This window comes from Phocoena phocoena, chromosome 11, assembly GCF_963924675.1.
Source record: "Phocoena phocoena chromosome 11, mPhoPho1.1, whole genome shotgun sequence".
Classification (NCBI taxonomy): Eukaryota; Metazoa; Chordata; class Mammalia; order Artiodactyla; family Phocoenidae; genus Phocoena; species Phocoena phocoena.
The window spans coordinates 76,716,051-76,738,120 of record NC_089229.1 but is presented as its reverse complement, the minus strand read 5'-3'; the positions used below and the strand labels follow the sequence as shown (position 1 = coordinate 76,738,120).

General features: G+C 39.4%; 1 protein-coding gene across 3 annotated transcripts in view; it reads right to left on the bottom strand.

Moving 5' to 3' along the window:
• DENND5B (DENN domain containing 5B) overlaps positions 1-22,070 on the bottom strand; it is a 209,215-nt gene that overhangs the window by 82,113 nt on the left and 105,032 nt on the right. For 2 of the 3 annotated variants that reach the window (XM_065886567.1, XM_065886568.1), the window contains one exon: positions 14,879-15,545. In XM_065886567.1, coding sequence (XP_065742639.1) covers positions 14,879-15,545 — 667 coding nt within the window. The remainder of the gene's footprint in view (positions 1-14,878; positions 15,546-22,070) is intronic. The other variant, XM_065886569.1, reaches the window with a different exon arrangement.

The window sequence follows — 22,070 nt, the reverse complement described above, 5'->3', positions numbered from 1 at the left end:
TGGCAGGCGGATTCTTAACCACTGTGCTACCAGGGAAGTCCCAAACTAGACTTTAAAATAAAGACTATTACAAGACACAGAGAAGAACACCACTTAATGATCAAGGGATCAATCCAAGAAGAAGATATAACAATTGTAAATATTTATGCCCCCAACATAGGAGCACCTCAACACATAAGGCAAAGGCTAACAGCCATCAAAGGGGAAACCGACAGTAACACAATCATAGTAGGGGACTTTAACACCCACTTTCACCAATGGACAGATCATCCAAAATGAAAATAAATGAGGAAACACAAGTTTTAAATGACACATTAAACAAGATGGACATACATGATATTTATAGGACACTCCATCCAAAAACAAAAGAATACACTTTCTTCTCAACTGCTCATGGAACATTCTCCAGGATAGATCATATCTTGGGTCACAAATCAAGCCTCGGTAAATTTAAGAAAATTGAAATCATATTACGTATCTTCTGACCAAAATGCTATGAGACTAGATATCAATTACAGGAAAAAGACTAAAAAATACAAACACATGGAGGCTAAACAATACGCTACTAAAAAACCAAGAGATCACTGAAGAAATCAAAGAGGAAATCAAAAAGTACCTAGAAACAAATGACAATGAAAACGTGACGACCCAAAACCTATGGGATGCAGCAAAAGCAGTTCTAAGGGAAGTTTATAGCAATACAATCCTATTTCAAGAAACTAGAAACATCTCAAATAAACAACCTAACCTTACACCTAAAATAATCAGAGAAAGAAGAACAAAAAAACCCCAACGTTAGAAGAAGGAAAGAAATCATAAAGAACAGGTCCAAAATAAATGAAAAAGAAATGAAGGAAACAATAGCAAAGGTCACTTAAACCAAAAGCTGGCTCTTTGAGAAGATAAACAAAATTGATAAACTATTAGCCAGACTCATCAAGAAAAAAAGGGAGAAGACTTAAATCAACAGAATTAGAAATGAAAAAGGAGAAGTAACAACTGACACTGCAGAAATACAAAGGATCATGAGAGATTACTACAAGCAACTCTATGCCAATAAAATGGACAACCTGGAAGAAATGGACGAATTCTTAGAAAAGCACAACCTTCCTTCTTCCAGGAAGAAATAGAAAATATGAACAGACCAATCATAAGCAATGAAATTGAAACTGTGATTAAAAATTTTCCAACAAACAAAAGCCCAGGACCAGATGGCTTCACAGGTGAATTCTATCAAACATTTAGAGAAGAGCTAACACCTATCCTTCTCAAACCCTTCCAAAATATAGCACAGGGAGGAACACTCCCAAACTCATTCTATGAGGTCACCATCACCCTGATACCAAAATGACACAAAGATGTCACAAAAAAAGAAAACTACATGACAATATCACTGATGAACATAGATGCAAAAATCCTCAACAAAATACTAGCAAACAGAATCCAACAGCACATGAAAAGGATCATGCACCATGATCAAGTGGGGTTTATCCCAGGAATGCAAGGATACTTCACATACGCAAATCAATCAATGTGATACACCATATTAACAAACTGAAGGAGAAAAACCATATGATCATCTCAATAGATGCAGAAAAAGCTTTTGACAAAATTCAACACCAATTTATGATAAAAACTCTCCAGAAAGTAGGCATAGAGGGAACTTACCTCAACATAATAAAGGCCATATATGACAAACCCACAGCCATCATTGTTCTCAGTGGTGAAAAACTGAAACCATTTTCTCTAAGATAAGGAAAAAGACAAGGTTGCCCACTCTCATCACTATTATTCAACAGAGTTTTGAAAGTTTTAGCCATGGCAATCAGAGAAGAAAAAGAAATAAAAGGAATCCAAATCAGAAAAGAAGTAGTAAAACTCTCACTGTTTGCAGATGACATGATACTATACATAGAGAATCCTAAAGATGCTACCAGAAAACTACTAGAGCTAATCAATGAATTTGGCAAAGTAGCAGGATACAAAATTAATGCACAGAAATCTCATGCATTCCTATACACTAATGATGAAAAATCTCTAAGAGAAATTAAGGAAACACTCGCATTTACCATTGCAACAAAAAGAATAAAATACCTAGGAAAAAACCTACCTAAGGAGACAAAAGACCTGTATGCAGAAAACTATAAGACACTGATGGAGAAATTAAAGACAACACAAACAGATGGAGCGATATACCATGTTCTTGGACTGGAAGAATCAACATTGTGAAAATGACTACACTACCCAAAGCAATCTACAGATTCAATGCAATCCCTATCAAACTACCAAAGACATTTTTCACAGAACTATAACAAAAAATTTCACAGTGTGTTTGGGAACACAAATGACCCCGAATAGCCAAAAAAATCTTGAGAAATAAAAATGCCGCTGGAGGAATCTGGCTCCCTGACTTCAGACTATACTACAAAGCTACAGTAATCAAGACAGTATGGTACTGCAACAAAAACAGAAATATAGATCAATGGAACAGGATAGAAAGCCCATAGTTAAACCCACGCACCTATGGTCACGTTATCTCTGATAAAGGAGGGAAGAATATACAATGGAGAAAAGACAGCTTCTTCAATAAGTGGTGCTGGGAAAACTGAACAGCTACATGTACAAGAATGAAATTAGGACAGTTTCTAATACCATACACAAAAATAAACTCAAAATGGATTAAAGACCTAAATGTAAGGCCAGACACTTAGAGGAAACTCTAAGAGGAAAACTCTTAGAGGAAAACATAGGCAGAACACTCTATGACATAAATCACAGCAAGATCCTTTTTGACCTACCTCCTAGAGAAATGGAAATAAAAATAAACAAATGGAACCTAATGAAACTTAAACGTTTTTGTACAGCAAAGAAAACCATAAACAACACGAAAAGACAACCCTCAGAAAGGATTAAAAAATTCGCAAATGAAGCAACTGACAAAGGACTAATCTCCAAAATATACAAGTAACTCATGCAGCTCAATATCAAAAAAACAAACAATCCAATCCAAAATTGGGCAGAAGACCTAAATAGACATTTCTCCAAAAAAGATATATAGACTGCCAACAAACACATGAAAGGATGCTCAACATCACTAATCATTAGAGAAACGCAAATCGAAACCACAATGTATCACCTCACACCAGTCAGAATGGCCATCATCAAAAACTCTACAAACAGTAAATGCTGGAGAGCATGTGGAGAAAAGGGAACCCTCTTGCACTGTTGGTGGGAATGTAAATTGATACAGCCACTATGGAGAACAGTATGGAGGTTCCTTAACAAACTAAAAATAGAACTACCATATGACCCAGCAATACCACTACTGGGCATATACCCTGAGAAAACCATGACTCAAAAAGAGTCATATACCACATTGTTCACTGCAGCACTATTTACAACAGCCAGGACATGGAAGCAACTTAAGTGTCCACTGACAGATGAACAGAGAAAGAAGATGTGGCACATATATACAATGGAATATTACTCAGTCATAAAAAGAAACGAAATTGAGTTATTTGTAGTGAGGTGGATGGACCTAGAGTCTGTCATACAGAGTGAAGTGAATCAGAAAGAGAAAAACAAATACCGTATGCTAACCCATATATACGGATCCCATATATATGGACCACCTAGAGGGGTAGGATAGGTAGGGTGGGAAGGAGACGCAAGAGGGAGGGGATATGGGGATAGATGTATATGTATAGCTGATTCGCTTTGTTATACAGCAGAAACTAACACAACATTGTAAAGCAGTTATACTCCAATAAAGATGTTTAAAAAAAAAAAGAGTAACATAATTGACACACTTTATGGAAAAACAACCAAGGGAAAAAGAGAGAAGGCATAAATAAATAGTATTAGGGATGAAAAGGGGGACAAAACAGACACAGCAGATATTAAGAAGATAAATATTAAGACTTTATGTCAATAAACTGAAAGCTAAGAAAATTATTCCTAGAGAAAACAGAAATAAACAAAAATTGATTCAAGAAGAAACAGAGGCGCTTCCAGGTTGGTGAACACACTGAGGTGCCAGGAGGATGATGTGCCTGAGGGGCACAGAAGCTCTGTGTCCTTCCCCCCCATACCTTCTGCTATACATGTCTTCCATTTGGGTGTTCCTGAGTTGTATCCTTTATAGTAAACGGTGACAGTAAGTAAAGTGCTTTCCTGAGTTCTGTGAGTCGTTCTAGTGGGTTTGTGGGAAAATCCCCCCCCCCCGAAAGTGGGGTCGTGGGAAATCCTGAATTTGTAGTTGGCTGGACAGAAATGTGGGTAGCCTGGGCACCCGATTTGTGGCTGGTGCCTGAAGTGAGGGTAGTCTTGCAGGATCAAACCCTTAAACCTGTGGAATCTGATGTTAACTCCAGGTTCTTCCTGTCAGAAGTGAACTAAATTGCTGGTATCAGATCTGATGGGTGTCAGGGAGGAATGTAGCTCTCATTTAGTGTCATAAAATGTAGAATTCAGTAGAATGACACAGGCTCACAGAAGCATGTGGTTTAGGAAGAGAAAGGATGAGGAACAGGGCAGGATATGAGGAACCTTTGATTCCTGGGTGGCCACATGATCAATCATGGTGTAGGGCAGCAGCTATGCTGAGATAAATGACTGAAGGTAAAAGTTATCGATGGAATTTATTGATGGACCTAACTCCTGGGGAATTGTTTCAATGGATGCATAAAGAAATACAAAACAATAAGAGAAAAGTGAAATAAACAATCCCTTGATTATTATTAGCTATAATAGCTAAAATGAAATTAAAAGAGAGTGCTGGGTCAGATTTTGATGCTGGGCCAACTAGCTTCAAAGCTGCCCCCCAAAACGAAAAGTTATTCAGGGACAACAAAGAGCACCTCAAGACTGCTGGTCACCAAAGTTCATGTGTGGGGTTGGGAAGGGCAAAACCAAGAAACTACTGAGACCACGGGGCTCAGTGTGAAGGAGCTGTCTCACTTTGTAGGTTGGCATCACCAGCTTCCTGAAGAAGCTTTACTAAAAAGGACAAAGAGAAATTTAGGAGCAGTATATTCATTTTTATTTTTTAAGATTTATTATTTTATTTATTTTAATTTTGGTTGCGTTGGGTCTTAGTTGTGGCACGCAGCATCTTCCTTGAGGCATGTGGGATCTTTTGTTGCGGCGCATGGGCTCTTCGTTGTGGCATATGGGCTTCTCTCTCGTTGTGGCGTGCGGGTTTTCTCTTCTCTAGTTGTGGTGCGCAGGCTCCAGGGAGAGTGGGCTCTGTAGTTGTCGCACACGGGTTCCAGAGCATGTGGGCTCTGTAGTTTGCAGCACGTGGGCTCTCTAGTTGAGGCGCGCAAGCTCAGTAGTTGTGGCACGCGGGCTTAGTTGCCTCACAGCATGTGGGATCTTAGTTCCCTGACCAGGGATCGAACCTGTGTCCCCTGGATTATAAGGTGGATTCTTTACCACTAGACCACCAGAGAAGTCCCTGGAGCAGTATATTCTTTTTTTTTTTTTTTTTTTTTTTGCGGTACGCGGGCCTCTCACTGTTGTGGCCTCTCCGGTTGTGAAGCACAGGCTCATTGGCCATGGCTCACGGGCCCAGCCACTCCATGGCACGCGGGATCTTCCTGGACCGGGGCACGAACCCTTGTCCCCTGCATCAGCAGGTGGACTCCCAACCACTGCGCCACCAGGGAAGCCAGTATATTCATTTTTAAATGCTGCAGAGTGGAAGGGTTGGTGCAGGACCCAGAGCTAACTACGGGACAATTACAGATGGCTATCCATGATACAGACACAGAGCAGGTTACTCCCGAGGGAGCAGCCAGCCTGGTGCACTGGATAAAAACTGCTGTAAAGTGTTTATTCAAAGAAGGGGGACTACCTGACTCCCCTTAAAAATGTCAAGTGGAACACCCCAGATGAATTCACCCCTTATTATTCATATGTAAACCGTGTGGGATTGGTGTTATGATAACTAGTATATTCACAGCTGAAAATGTCCATTACTCAGGTCATGGTAAATACTGTGGGCGCCTTCTGCATTAGCAACCCATGTAACCTTAGAGTCAGAGAAGCCTGTCTCAGCTTCCCCTCATGAATCTTAGCAGATGCTAATAAAAACATTATATTAATTTAAAAGAAAATGTGGAGAGGCAGAGGAAAGAGTCAAGGGACTTGTCCCAGCATGGTGGAAATTTTTAAACAATTATTAAGAAACTGAGTGAATAAAGCAAATGTTGATAGAAGTGGGAAAGAGGAAAAAGAAAGAAGGGTGTCAAGAGACTCATCCCAGCAGGATGGAAATCTGTGGATGGTTATTAAGAAATGGGACGAATGCAGGGGACACGGATTCAAGCCCTGGTCCGGGAAGATCTCACATGCTGTGGAGCAACTAAGCCTGTGCGCCACAACTAAGTGAGCCTGAGCTCTAGAGCCCGTGAGCCACAACTACTGAGCCTGCGTGCCACAACTACTGAAGCCCACGTGCCTAGAGCCCGTGCTCCGCAACGAGAAGCCACTGCAATGAGAAGCCCGCGCACCGCAACAAAGAGTAGCCCACACTCACCGCAACTAGAGAAAGCCCGTGCAGTAACGAAGACCCAACGCGGTCAAAAATGAAGGAAGGAAGGGAGGGAGGGAGGGAGGGAGGAAGGGATGGGAGGGAAGGAGGAAGGAAGAAATATATAAATAAAAATTTTAAAGTCTTAAAAATAAAAAGATTAAAAAAAAAAGAAATGGGATGAATAAAATGGACATTGATGTTGATGGGGTTGAAATAAAGGTCTTAATACAGTACTATCTGAGACTGGTGGATCAAAGGGACCCCTGCTGGACCCCCTACATTAAAGGGCTCTAAGCAAGTTGAGTTTGTTTACCCTAGTTTGGAGAAATGTAAGACATGGGGAAAGCAATGATTATAATGAGAAACCAGACCTGACATCACCTGGGGCAACAGTCAGGCAGATTAATCTTGGCTCAAACCCCCTGCTGGCTAAAACGGTCAGGAGTGGAGAAGTTTCTAGGAGTCCTTTACTGGGATGGGACCTCATGCACTGTGATACCAAAACCCTTTGGTGAAGTCTTAACGCAGGCTACAATTAGATTGAGAGAATATGAAAAAAGTTAAAGTTGACTGATTAAGGTGGAAGTTTGGGTGAAAACTGGAATGTTTAAACAGGCTTACCTGAATGGTTTATGGGAATGGATACTATGTCTAAATGGGGAACACCTCCCCCTAAAGTAAAACAGATGGCATGTCAATCGCTCTCCAATCCAAGCAATATTAATTAGACATCATGCTAAATGGGAATAAGACTGCCGGAGCCCACACAGTGTTATAGACAAGAAGCTGGAGCCTGGCAGACAAACTCTGTACAGGAGCCCTACACAGAGCACAGGCTGCGGCTTACGGCAAAAGCCTGTGAGCACCTCCCAGTGACAACTACTGGGATGACGAACTGGAGAATTTCCATTTGAGAGGCAATTACTAGCCTGCTATTGAACGTTAGTCTAAACTGCCCCTATGACTGAAAGACAAAATAATCTTGAAACCCAAAATACCCATGATGTCTTGGGTAATGTCAGAAAAACACTCTAATGAGGAAGGCAGTGCACAGAAGAGTTCCATAATTAAATGGAGATTGTTTATAGAGGATCTTGTTATGAGGAGAAGGTAAGGAGGAGATACAATGAGGAGCCTCTTTTCCCAGAGGACTGACTCTGGAACTGAGTGAGGAGGTGCCAGATTCTGTTGTCACTTGGACAGTATAAATACCTCTCATCTGACCAACAAAGAGCTGCTTGGTTTATGTATGACAGTTCCAAGGTGAATGGCCACCACTCTGATCAAAGAAGGTAAACACAGATGGGCTCAGTGGGCTGACTTACACGCTGTTTTCCTAGCAGTAATGGAAGAACTGAACAATGGTAAAGCCCATATGCTTGGGTTTTTACTGACTCATGGGCAACAGAAAACTGGACTATTAAAAGGATGCCTGTATACGGTGCAGCCATATGGAAATCCCTCTGGGAATTTATGGGCCACTTTAAAGTAGGACATGTTAATGCCCATCAGAAGAACCCACTTTCAGGTTTGGGAGGTGATGTAACCACCAAGTGGACCTTTTGGTACACTCCCTTCAAGTGGCCACCTGGGGGACTGCAGCAATGCAGAGATGGGCTGAATCTAGACATAATCCTCTTATACCCTCTGAGGCACAAATTGCCAACAAGAACTGTTTTGTCTGCCAACAGGAGAGACAGAGGATGCAGATGGCTGTGGGGAAGACTCCCCGGGGGGGAAGGCCCTACTACACATAGCCAGCAAGCAGACTACACTGGATTAATGCCAGCAGCCCTGGTTGGGGGGGCTATAAATGGGTCCTACCAGGAATAGACACTTCAGACTGGGCTTTGCATATGAGGCAGTAGATGCTTAAAATACTATTAGAGGACTGGAACAGAAGATACTCTACCAATGTGGGCCGCCAAGTTACACATCTTCAGGCTATGGGACACAACACGCTTCACAGCACACAGTGTCCAACAGTGGGTGAAAAGATACCACATCAAATGGATATATGATGTTGCTTATCACCCTCACAGTAATGGTTTAATTGAGAATTAGAACAGGCAGTTGAAACATCTGCTGTCTAAAACGTGTGAGATAAAAGCATAAAGGGCTGACTTTCATGCATTCACAAGTGTGTGCTCACATTCAACATAAGGGGGCCTAAGGGAGAGTCCCCACTAGATAGATACCTCTGTTCTTCTGGTGGATCTGGGGAAAAGGGGATAGAGATGGATGCTGGTATGACTACAATTCTTCCTAAGGGGTAAGGATGCTGGTATGACAATATACTTTTTATTTTCTTCCCCACATCATCTCAGCTTTGTTTTTCCTACCTGAGGCAGGACCAGGACTACAGCTACAAGTGCCAGAAGCAGGGATGAAACTCTATTTTTAAACCTTCATGTCAGAATTCCTAAGAGCCTGCTGGGGTGGGCTGTGCCTTCACCCCGTCTGGCAAAATGGGGGTTAACAGTGAATGCAGCTGTAATGTCTGGAGGTAAAAACAGCCCACTAGTTCTGTACCTATGTAACCTTACCCTAATATGAATGGTAGTGAACTGAGGCAGAGGTACTTGCTAGACTACTACTGCTGCCTGCAATCTAAACCAGCGCTGTGGCCGAACCTAATGTCCCTTCCAAAGGTGGAAAAGTTTGGGTACAAATGGAAAGAAGGAGGAATAGTAGGTAAGGGTAAAGGAGTAAATAAATGAGTTATGGTAGGTAATAAGAGAAATCCAATATTACATTAACACCCTGAAAGAGGTTCGGGGCAAGAGATGACATTGTCTCTTAGCTCAATTATACCGGATGCCTTGAAAGGGGGAAGCCATATATTGCTGCAGTTGGAACCTGAGAAGATGTATTGTACTGGAACCCTGCAAACCTTAGTGGCCTTGCTCTGGGAGACATTTTCATGCAGTAGGATGATATACTGAACTAAGCAGTAATGCCAAAGGGACAGGTACTGTGCCAGTATCTTAACAGTGAAGCATTAAAAGCATTCTTTTTAACATGAGGAAAAAGACAAGGATGCCTATTATTATCAATTCCATTCTATACTGTACTGAAAAGTCTAGTTAGAACTACAAGGCAAGCAAAAGAAATAAAGGTGACAAAGATTGGAAAAGAAGAAATAAAACCATCATTATTTGCACATTATCACCTACTTTACTATTATAAAACTACCTAAAGACATTAAAGAAAGCCCTTATAAATGGAGAGATACATCATTTTCATGGAGGGGAGACTCAACATTCTAAATACGTTAATTGTCTCAAAACTACATTCAATGAAATTTCAGTAAAAGGAAGGTGGTGAAGAGAACTGTCCTATAAGACACCAAGACTTACTTTAAAGCTATAGTAATTACAACAGCGTGATTTACTACAGGGACAGAAAAATTGGCAGAATAAACTGAATGCCCAGAAATACATAGAGGAACTTCACATACAGGAACTTATACAGACTGAAGTGGCACTGCAGATCAGAGGGAGGAAGAATGGTCTATCTAATAACTAGTATAGAATAACTAATTACAGATATTTCTAAAATATTAAATTTGATCTCTTCCTCGTAACATAAGTAAAAATCAATTTCTTAGAGATGCTAAATATAACTTAAAAACATTTAGGAAAAAAATGTAGACTATTTTTACAAACTCAGAATAGAGAAGGATTTCTTAAATAGAACAGAAAGTTAAGTCATAAGAAAGATTTGTAAATGAGAATTTATGATTAAGAGTATCTTAATTCATCAAAAGATCCCTAAAAGAAAATTAACAGCCACAAACTGGAAGGAGACATGTGCTTCTCATATAACTGACCAAGGATTAGCTTCTTGAATATATAATGAAAACTTATTAAGAAAAATGTCTTAATATTAAGTTTTTATCACAAAGTAAAACTAGTATTATAAAAATATTGGCCAAAGCTGTTAAAATTCTAATGCTTTCTGGATACAGGTCATGGGAACCCAGTTTCTGCCATCAAAATATCAAGTTTGATTTTATGATTTATCAACTCCATAACCAATAAGATATAATGTTTAGTTGAGCATGACTAGCAATTTGTGTTTACAAGGCTCCCAACTTCTTCAAGAAAACTTCAAGCAGCTTCTACTTTCTGACAAGGTTAATTCATGTACAACTTACAAAGGGAGGGGAAGGGAGAGGAGTACTGTGAAGGCTCCCAGGCAGGCAGTGCAGCGTGGGCTGTGGGTAACTGCTTATTTCCATTGTGAAGAGTCAAAGAAAGTAATAAGCAAGGATCCAAAAATGTTCCTGAGACCTTAATTACTGGTATCAAAAGTTAGATCCTGGTGTTTAAATTCCCCTTTTATTCCTCCACTATTCCTCTGAAAAGATGATCAGATTCAAATCTTCCCACTCTCTTGCTCCAAGTATTTCTAGGCTGCAGAAGAAAAGTACTCTTTTCTGATCTGGGGTTCTAGAAAAGAGCCTTTACTTCTTGGGTTCATTTCCTGCTTAAAATTTCTAGCCAGTTACCACTGCAAAGTGACTGTGAGGTACACACTCTCCAAATAACAGACTGGATAGATTTTTTTTTAATTTATTTATTTTTATTTATTTATCTTTGGCTGCATTAGGTCTTCGTTGCTGTGTGTGGACTTTCTCTAGTTGTGGTGATCGAGGGCTACTCTTCATTGCGGTGTGCGGGCTTCTTACTGCGGTGGCCTCTCTTGTTGCGGAGCACAGGATCTAGGCATGCGGGCTTCAGTAGTTGTGGCACACGGGCTTAGTTGCTCTGCGGCAAGTGGGATTTTCCCGGACCAGGGCTCGAACGCGTGTACCCTGCATTGGCAGGTGGATTCTTAACCACTGAGTCACTGGAGAAGTCCCCAGACTGGATAGATTTAAATGGGCTGTGGGGGACTTCCCTGGTGGTCCAGTGGTAAAGAATCCGCCTTCCAATGCAGGGGGGACTCAGGTTCGATTCATGCTGCAGGGCAACTGAGCCCGCACACCACAACTACTGAGCCCGGGCGCCTCAACTAGAGAGCCGCGTGCTGCAAACTACAGAGCCCATGCACCACAACTACAGAGCCTACGCACCCTGAAGCCCACATGCCACAACTAGAGAGAGAAAAACCGCATGCCGCAACTAGAGAGGAGCCCATGTGCCGCAACGAAGATCTCACATGCTGCAACTAAGACCAACGCAGCCAACAAACAAACAGGGCCCAGGAATGTGTGCAGCAGCATTTTTTAAAAAATAAAGAAAAAAAAGGGCTGTGGACAAGAATTTCAAATCAGTCTAGAAGGACATTTTCATCACTGAAATCCATCTACTTTTATTGTTTTTGGGTTTTCATGGTAATTGTTCAAGACTTGCAATGTTTTTAAATTTTATGGCATTAGTGAACAAGAAATGAAGTGTCAGATGTTATTAAAACCCCTTAACACAGTCAGGAGAAATGAAGAATGGCACCAGAGTACAAATCAACATAACAACTCTTAATTCATTCCCTTCTTTCTCTAATGGGAAAGACACTTGCCATTGTTAAAATTTGCATTTACACAGATAATCTACAATTATTTAACATGGTACCTTTACAAAAGACCCTCAGAGGTGAGTTTATAATTTTAAAATAAATACTGAGACAGATAAGGAAAGGTTAAGTGCAGTGGCCAATACAGCTAACATATGGGTAAGTGTTCTGGATAAAGACCGATCCAAGCCCATTCTCAGCTCCACCACGTTACCTAATAGCTGTGTGATCTTGGGTAAGTTACTAAGCTTCCCTGAGTGTCAATTTCCTCCTTCATAAAAGCATGTGCAGCACTAACTCATTGTTGAGAGGATTAAATGCAGGGGGCAAAAAGACCAAAATGTACAAGGCACTTTAATAGTACAATTCCTAATATAGAGTGATTTCTGTGAATGATTAGAAAATTACTTTATGAGCCTTCCTTTTGTATGACACTTTAAAAATATATGTATGATGAGAGTTCTACAATCTCAAGATTCACTCTTGTGTTCAGCATAAAAGACCAAGTTACCAAAAAATACTCATTTGAGTACAAAAACATGCTCATAAATATTCAGTCTTCTTAATTTGAAACTGAAATTAATACGTAGATATTAATTAACTATAACTTTTCAACAGACTCCATAAACTAAATGCGACAAGCTAATCAAGCTGAGCAGAAAGATGAGAGCTCAAGACAGACCACAAGCACAGAGACATAAAGTGCTATTTAAAACAGGAAGTGTGATAACTAAGGGCTTTTTTCTTTAAGAAGCATGACATTCAGTATAAGAGAACATTTATTAAGTTCTCAACCCTGAAACAAATGCCTTGACTATTTAATTTAACAAAGTTATACTTTGAATGCAATAATATGTCAGACCCTCACAACTTAAGATGTGCATAATTTTATAGAGGATTATGTAGGACTAATAAAACTGATATTACAACAACATTGGCTATCATTTAGTCAGCACAGGTTTCTTACTTTCTCACAATATATCAGTGAGAGAAGAAGGAAAAAACCTGTTATCCCCATAAAGATGAACTGATTGACACTCAGGAAGATTATGTAACTTGTCCAAGGTTACAGATAGTAAGTGACAGAACAGAGATTTGAACCCATGATTGTTATCACTTCAAAAACCAATATTCTTTCTGCCCCAAATTGCTTCTCTAGGCAGAACATTAGGAAACGGAACTAAATGACTGGGAAGATCTCTTGAAAATCTAGGATTTAAATTCTTTTTACTAATAAGCTAATATACCTGAGGGTATTAAGCTTCAAGCCCCTGCCCCAACAAGCAACTCTCCAACCCCTATCCCCTACAGGGCAAAAAACAAGACAGGAAGACGCAGAAAAGAAGAAAGAATTACTTAACATTAAATCTTTCAGATACAAAAGGGTGATCTGTGGTAATGACCAGCACTAAGAAAGTGAGAGCATGAGGACAGGAAAGAATTTAGATTAGTCATTAGAGAAGAACTTCCTGACAACAAAAATTGAGTCACTGGAACACATTATCAGAGAACATTATGTAGGATAAACTGAAGAAAATACAACCTCATGAAGGGCTGTCAACACACAAACAGTGTCAACATACACACAAGATGGGGAAGTACAAATATAGCCCACTTGGCTCAGCCTCATTTATAATTTAAAATAGAAAAGAAAAAAAGGAAACTGGTAAAATAAGCTTGACAGCAACAGTCAGGAGACTGCACTACAATTCTGTCAGCCTAAGTACAAGTTAGCAAAATGCTAACCCAATATTTGTGCCACATTTTTCAAAAGACCCATCAAGGCACAGGTACCATTTTATATTTTCCTTCAATTCACTATCCATTAAAACACAGCATCCTGGGCTTCCCTGGTGGCACAGTGATTGAGAGTCCGCCTGCCGATGCAGGGGACACAGGTTCGTGCCCCGGTCCGGGAAGATCCCACATGCCACAGAGCGGCTAGGCCCGTGAGCCATGGCCGCTGAGCCTGCGCGTCCGGAGCCTGTGCTCTGCAACGGGAGAGGCCACAACAGTGAGAGGCCCGCGTACCGCAAAAAAACAAAAACAAACAAACAAAAAACCCACAGCATCTCTATTTCCTCTGCAAATTCATGTTCAGACTAGAACCAGTGCTCTAGTCTAGGCTCAAAGTTAGTCATCACAGATGCACTGGTAAATTAAAACCCAAATTCTGCTAGTTTTGTAAGTATGTTCTGGGAGAATTTTGAATGAAAAATATCACAAAGATAACTTCCTTTGGGATTAAAAACAAAACAAAAAACCCCCACATAATTTCGGTGGAATTATTAGACCTAGGAGAATCGTGTCTGTTCCACACGCCTGTACCCCTTTCTCTCACTACAGGAAATCAACCCATCCAAAGTTGATCACCTTAGGAAACCGCAGAGTCAATGATTTCATTTATCCCTTTCCAATGTCAGCTGAGTCTTGATGTGAACTTTTACTAACCTGTAAAAAAATGAGAAGTCTACATGTTCCTGGTAGTAAGAGGATTCTCTCACTTTCATTATAAAAAGAAATATGTTTCTTTTATGATGATTATGTTATTATCAGGGAAAAAAAGGGCTACTTCCATTAAAAAACAAATACACTCAAGTCAGCCAAGTTAATGCTTTTATATTCCTTCCCTTTTTTTCTCTACAGCCACTGCCATCCAAAAGAGAAGTAATCTCTCAGCCTCTGGTCCTACCTAAAACCCTCTCCTTTCCACGAGACAGAAGAGACTTCGGACCATTAATTATTTGGTTCTAATAATATACCCCAGTAGTTGAGAGCATAAGTACTTGCTTTTGGGAGACCTAAAAGCTAGGGCAGACCTACCTTGTGAGTAGAGAAGGATCTGCATCTCTAAAAGAACACAGGTAAACACCTGTACCAAGTTCTCCAGGCCCAGGAGCTCGAAGACCTCTCGGAGCGGGTAATCGGAGAGAGGAAGTTCACTGGGGCCCGGCCTCTGACAGATGACGGGTTCATAAACACCGTAAAATTTCAGTGATCTCCCTGGAGGAGGAAGGGGCACCTCATAGAGAATATTATGGATGTAGCTCTCAAGCGGCAAGGGTGGTGGCTGCTGTGAGGTAACTGCCTTGTAAAGCTGAATAAGGAATTTCTTGCAGGCCTGCATGAAAGGCAGTGGTGTGATCAAACATATACTTTTTGAAACATACAGGGTGTCTCTGTTGATGTCATAAGAGTTGTATCGCTGGAGTTTCAAAAGGGAAGTTGTATCTCCCTCGTCAATACTGCTTGCCAGTGAGTCCATGCTGCAGGAGGATGAAGCGTACAAGCTGCTGTAATGCTCTGCGTTGTGCATCTGGTAGAGCGTCTGCATTGCTGTGCAGATTTGCTTACTTGTAACTTCTTCATAAAAAGTGAGAACAAAACCGTAGGTACGAGAACCATCTTCCCGGGTAATTATAAATGAGTGGAACTGAGGGTCTTTATTGTCAGTTTGTGTTCTGAAAGATAGCCCTTTAGGCATGCACAACTGTGGAGGAAGGAGAAGAAAAGCATCAGAAGGCAGTACACAAACAACTTCAAACCAGAAAAAAATGTTTGTGAAGCTCCATCTGAGCTTGTGACCTTCATTAAGTCATGTAACTTCTCTGAGCCTCGGTTTCTTTATCTACAACATTTGCTGCATCAGTGACTTGAAGACAAAATATGCAAGGGCACTTCACAAATATTTAGTATTTAAGGACTATTTTTAGAGTAATGTTGATAATGTTTCAGAGGAATACACAGACAGGTGAAGGCTCATTTGATAAATGGAAAAAAAGTTAAACATAGAATAATAAAAACAACAGTATCATTTTTGTATCATTTTGAACAATATTATCCTTAGGAAAATAAACTTTGAAAATTAAATGATTTTTTATTTACTGAAGCAGAAGGGCAGAAACAAGACATTTTAGATTATTTCCAGCAGAGATCATGTCCCAGGTCTTGGGAACTACCCAGGATTGAGTCAAACTTGGGAATAAAATTACATGAGGAATTAAAGATGCTATATTTAAGATACTTACAAAGCACAAGAAAATAAAATCAAGTCTTTAAAACATTTTAAACAAATTACAGAAAATGTGAAATACACTAAGGAAAACAGGACTTGTAATTCAACTATCCTAAAATAATGATCATTATTAACTTTTCTATTATTCCTTTCTACTTTTGTATTACAATATACTTTCTGCATAGAAATAATTTTACCATACATTATGACATTTTTTTTTCAGATTTAATAGTCGATCTGGTGTAAAATTTAGAAGTTCTCCCAAATCCCCACATTACCAAAAAGATGTAATTCACTTAAGAGTTACATGTCCTTCATCCAAACTGTGAACAAACACTTATTAAGTGCCTTTCTGAGCTAGGCCCTGTGATGGTGATACAATGGTGAGAAAGACACAGTTTCTGGTCCTCTGAAGCTTCCAGTCCAGTAAGGAGGACAGATGATTAAAAAATTATTAAAAAAAAAATTATAAAGTATTGGAAGTGCTACGTTAGGGTAAATATAGGCTGCTAGGAAAAAACACAGCAGGAGGACAAAAATGAGAAAAGAGGAAGCCACCAGGGGAAAAAATGAAGGAAGCCCAAGCGGAGACCTGAGGATAAGTATCTGTGTGTATAGGTGTTAGTGAGATGAAGAGAAGGCAGAGAGGGCACGTGCAAAAGCCCAGAAGACAGAATGTGAGGTTCTGGGGAACTGAAACCTGCTCTTTAGCTCACCTACTCTGCTGGGGGCCTTCAGACAATCCCAGTCCTCGGCCTGGAACCACCCTAACTCACATCCAGTAGAGCAAAGGGGCTACCCTGCCAAACCCTACTCAAACTGCAGATCTGTAAGCAAAACGATGATTTTGTTGTTTTAAATCAAGAGACTACAGCCCTGAGGTCAAATCCAATCTGCCACTTGTTTTTGAAAATAAAATTTTATTGGAACACAATCACGCTCCTCCATTTAAGCACTGTCTACACAGCTGCTTTTGCACTACAACAGCAGAGCTGAATAACTGCAACAGAGACTGCATGGCCCACAACGCTCAACTATTTACTATCTGGCCCTTTGTGGAAAAAAAAACCCCACCAGCCTGTTTTAAGCCACTTAAGTAACATTGGGATGGTTTGTTATAGAGCTATATATACCCAAAACACTCCCTTACTTCCTGTAAGTCTCCATATAAATACTACCTTAAAGAGGACTTCCTTTATCTTTCCATAAAAAATAGTGTTTTCATCCTATAAATGCCGTTAAAATGTCACTTCTCCTCTAAAAAGTCTTTGTTGAATGAAGCAGTTAAAATCTTGCACCATAGTATACATATGTACATTGTATAATGACACACAGTAGTTTCTCAAATTTTGTTTCATCTCTAGATTGAAAACTACTCAAGGACTCGTAATAGCCTTAACGATTCAAGAGTACCACACATGGAACAATACACTATTTGGGGCCGTAATAAATGGTGACTGATAAAGATAAAAAGCAAAAATTGTGAAGCTCAGCCTAAGTATCCCAGTGAAAATGTCTTTATATTTCATATCACTGAATATAAGAAGTGGAAAGAGCTATGGTAGCTTTACTTAATTATTATTATATATGTATGTTGACAAAAATTAAATTACTGTGTACATTTGGGCAAAATAAGATATAGATTTAGGTAAAACACATGAATACCTCGATCTGTTAGGGGGAAATTTTGCTTATTCCTAATCTTGGGAATAAAAGGCCATGGCAGAATATTTTCATAAAGAGGCCTTCATAATTAAAGCTGCTTTCACCATAACAAGTCAATGAGATCTTCTACTGATTATGAATGAAAACTCATCTGACACATTTACTATAGTCAATAAAGATTGTAGGAAGGATGACCTGAATCAGTCTTGTTCCAGGCTAAGCTCAAACCTGCAATAGCATAGTGCATGGTACACAGAAGTATTTGTTGACTGAATGAATGAATAAATGAATGAACAAGAAAACAATCAAAAACAACAGCTCGGGGTACAGGATCAGATTTAGTTCATCTCTTCATTCAATCTGTAGTTCTCTTTTAAATAGGCACACAGAAACACAGTGATCTCCAAAGTCAACATAAAGACTTCATTTAATTGACAGGGTTTCCTGACATCATAAACCACAAAATTCCAGCTCAAACTGTTTTTGAACAGCTGCCAAATATTCCCTTAAGGATTTGTAGTTTTCGTCAGCATGCATTCAAACATCTACAGGAAAAACCTGCCAAAAGTTGTGCTCAAAATGAAGAATGACTTTCTATGTTACAGATAACAGATGTAAGAATTATTAAATTCTCTTCCTACATATCAACAAAACTAAGAATTATATTTCTAATCTCGGAACCATAAATTGGGAAATGCTATTGCTTTTTCATTTTTAAACGTGAGAATCATATGATTTGTCAAGTTTATTTTTCATAATCCTAAACTGTAAGTCAAGATTTGCTCACCATGGCATTCAACAACATCTTTTAGCCCCTGATATTGCTGTCTACCAACAATATCCCTCCCCACCCAACTCCCCCACAACAACTAAAAATTTAGAGTTGTCACTGCTGACCAGATTGTCGCTGGCAATCAGATTAGCCAAATTGGGCTCACAATGCTATGTACCTCTCCTGGTTTGAGTGACCAAATGTCCTTATTATCTCTCTGGACTCTTTTAGGCAGTGTGGCTAGAATTTTAACAATTCTTTTTTCCATTTTCTATAGTTCTATTAATCCCACTCCTTCTCTCTTACTATACAAATAAAACTCTCAATGAGTCAGCTTGTCCTTCCTTTCTTGCTTCCTTCTTTCCCTCTCTCTTTCCTTTCTTCATTTAATAAACATTTATTTTATGTCATGTATTGCATTAGATCTTGATAACTCAAAACACAAATATGAAAATCATCCCTTACTTCTGGGAGCTTCTAGCCTAATAGGAAAGAAAGACATATAAACCAGCAGTTACAAAATAATGTAACCAATACTGCTACAGAGTGTGTTCAAAGTATTATGGGAATAGAGAAGACAGAGCACCTAACCATTCCTGCTTAAGAGATGGTTTTGCAGTGGAGGTGACACCTGAACAAAGACAGGGAATGGAAGTACTGTAAGCAAGCATATAGACCTTCATTTATTCAATGATTAGAACCTCTACTATGTGCAAAGCTAGGGATATAGCAATGAATAAAAGAGAGTGTTCCTGTCCTAATGGTACTTACTTTATAGCAGGAGACAGGGAGTAGACAACCAGCTACATAATTAATTAATTGCAACTGTAACAGTGCTACAAAAAGGTACAAGGTGCCAAGAGAACCTAAGGGGACCTGGCTGAATGCTGGAAGGGTGATGGAAGGTGGTGGTTAGAGATGGCTTCTCTGAGGAAATCATGTTTAAAATGAAATCTGAAGGGTCAATACAAAGAATTCACTAGGGGAAGGAGAAGTGGAAGAGCCTTCCAAAGAGAGGTGAAAGCAGAAGCAGAAGCTGTAGTGTGAAGAACAGAAAGGACAGGGGCAGGAGGCCAGTTAGACAGCTATTGCAGGAATCCAGGTAAGAGAGCTTGCTGGTTTGGACTAAGGCGGGTATGTAGAAGCACAGAGAAGTAGATGATAACTGATTGCATATACGAGAGGGTGACAAAGTGGGAACTTTCATGCATGATGCTAGATTTTTGGCTTAGGCACCTAGGTAGATGGTTGTACCATTCACTGACCAAGATTGGTGGGAAGACTGTGAATTCAGTTTGGGGCATGCTGAGTTTGAGATGCCGGTGAAATATTCTAGCTGCGATGTTAAGAAAACAAGTGGGCTCCCCCAGTAATGGCTGGATTAAAGCCCCCATTCCTTTGATTTTATTGTGAGACATGAACTTAAAGCTGGGTCAAAATGAGGGCTTACTTTCATTCCAATGTCAGATCTATTAATGTAACTAAGGGTTATCCATTTCAAATTCAAGTGCTTCCTGAGTCTGTCAAAAGTATATAGTGCTCTTTTCCCTTGCATTTTGCAAGATGGATCTCTAAACAGGTATTTTCCAGCCAACCCTTTACCCTTTACTCTTCGCCAATCATTCCACTCCACGCTTCTTTGTGATCAAACAGTAAACTGTAAACTTAGAGCATTACAGATTATAAAGAGCTATATAATAGTCATTACTCTTTAGTTACTTGAAATATCATATACCAGACGTTTCATTTAGGCCATATATACAAAAAAGAATCTTTATATTTCGCAAAACTTGCTTAAAAAAGTATTAACCATATTTTCTTCCTAACAATTCCTAGGTTCTCTACATTCTTAAGGATAAGCTCCATCTAATTAGAACATTACATAGACAGTCATGGATGCCAATATGCAGATTTCCTTAAAGAGATCTGAAATGGGGACGGTGGGGTGTGGGGGGAAGACAGGGGAACTTCAGCTCCATTTGCAATGTTTTGTTTCATTTAAGAGGAAAGGTATGACTCTGAAGCAAATCTGTCAAATGTTGACATGTTAGTTCTGGGTGATGGGTATATGACTTGTTTTGTTCTCTGTTTTATGATACTTCCATTTTTTTCCCACAAAAATCTGGGAATCCACAACCAAAAGAGAATAAAAGCAATTAATTCAGAAGCAATTTCAAATGTCACATAACTATTTTCTGTTATATATGCACTGCACTCTTATACATGGAATTTTTTTTTATTTAACAAGTTTCATTGCTTTGGGGTACTTAATTTGTATGAAATTAATGATCCTTATCCAAAGCTCCACTTTGTTAGCAGAATGAGTGATATTACAGAAGGCAATAATTTATTGGAGTGGGGTTTTGCTAAAGACAAGAACAAAGCTTTATACCTTTAGGTAGGAATAAATTATAGCTTCATACAAATGTACTTACTAATAAATCAAAGAGGAAATTAAGGGAAGTAAATCTATGACCCAAATGCAGACTAGTTTAATGGGATGCTTTCCAGAGATTTTCAAGGAGTACCAGCAAATCCCTTTAGATTTGCATCAATAAACAAAATGTTGTATGGTGCTTAAGCGTCGAAACACAAGCCTACGTGTCTATTCTTCAGAGGGAAATGTTTTCTGCTTACGTAAAATAACTCAGAGAGAAGAGGTAAAGAAAATATCAAAGACAGATCAAGGAAGCTGATAATTGCTTTAGAGATGAATGTTATGCAGATAGAGGTAAAGGCTAACACAGATATCTCACTGTTAATCCATCCAAATGATTAAAAGTAATAAAACACATCAAGTGTGGCATTTTGTTCCAAATGACTGTGGATTCATATTGTAGCAAGAAACTAGTTTTGGACACCATTCTGATTTCTCACAGAATAATTTATACTTTGAAATATATTACTAATTTAAGAAGATTAAGTGTTGTAATCTATTTACATTCTAATCCATTTTTCCACTGCTTCATGTAGGCACTCTTTTCTTTAATATCTTTCCATTAATTTGCTGGCATAAGCAGCTGATAAATTATTTTCTGTCATTGCTGTTTGCTCACTATTTTATTCAGAAGCTTGTCTGTGCTCCTCCAAGTCTCATAAATATAACTAACAGTTGTGTCCTCTTAATACCTACAGCACTGTCTTCACCAAAGATGAGGCTAGGCCCCACAGTTACAACTTCCAGCAAAATGGCAACTCATTATTTTGGTATAGGGTAACAGTCAAGAGAAATAAGTACACTGTGCTCTGTAAAGAATCAAAGTCGAACTGCCAAGTGCCTTAGGCATCTGTCCTTAGAAAAAGTACCATGCTATTCCATCCTTGGAGTAAGTCCAGACTGGAATGGGTTTACTGTGATAAGAGAAATACTGAAAAGGATCCAATGTGACCCATATCATTTTGGGGCATGTCAAAACCAAGTTACATAGCTTTTCTTTGGGGGAGGCAGCATGCAGGTGGGAAAAAAGTGAGCTAGAGAGTAAAAATGATCTGGATTTAACCTCTGAGACTCCCTGTATAACTCTGGGCAAGTAAACGTAACCCCTGTAAAATATGAGTAAGAA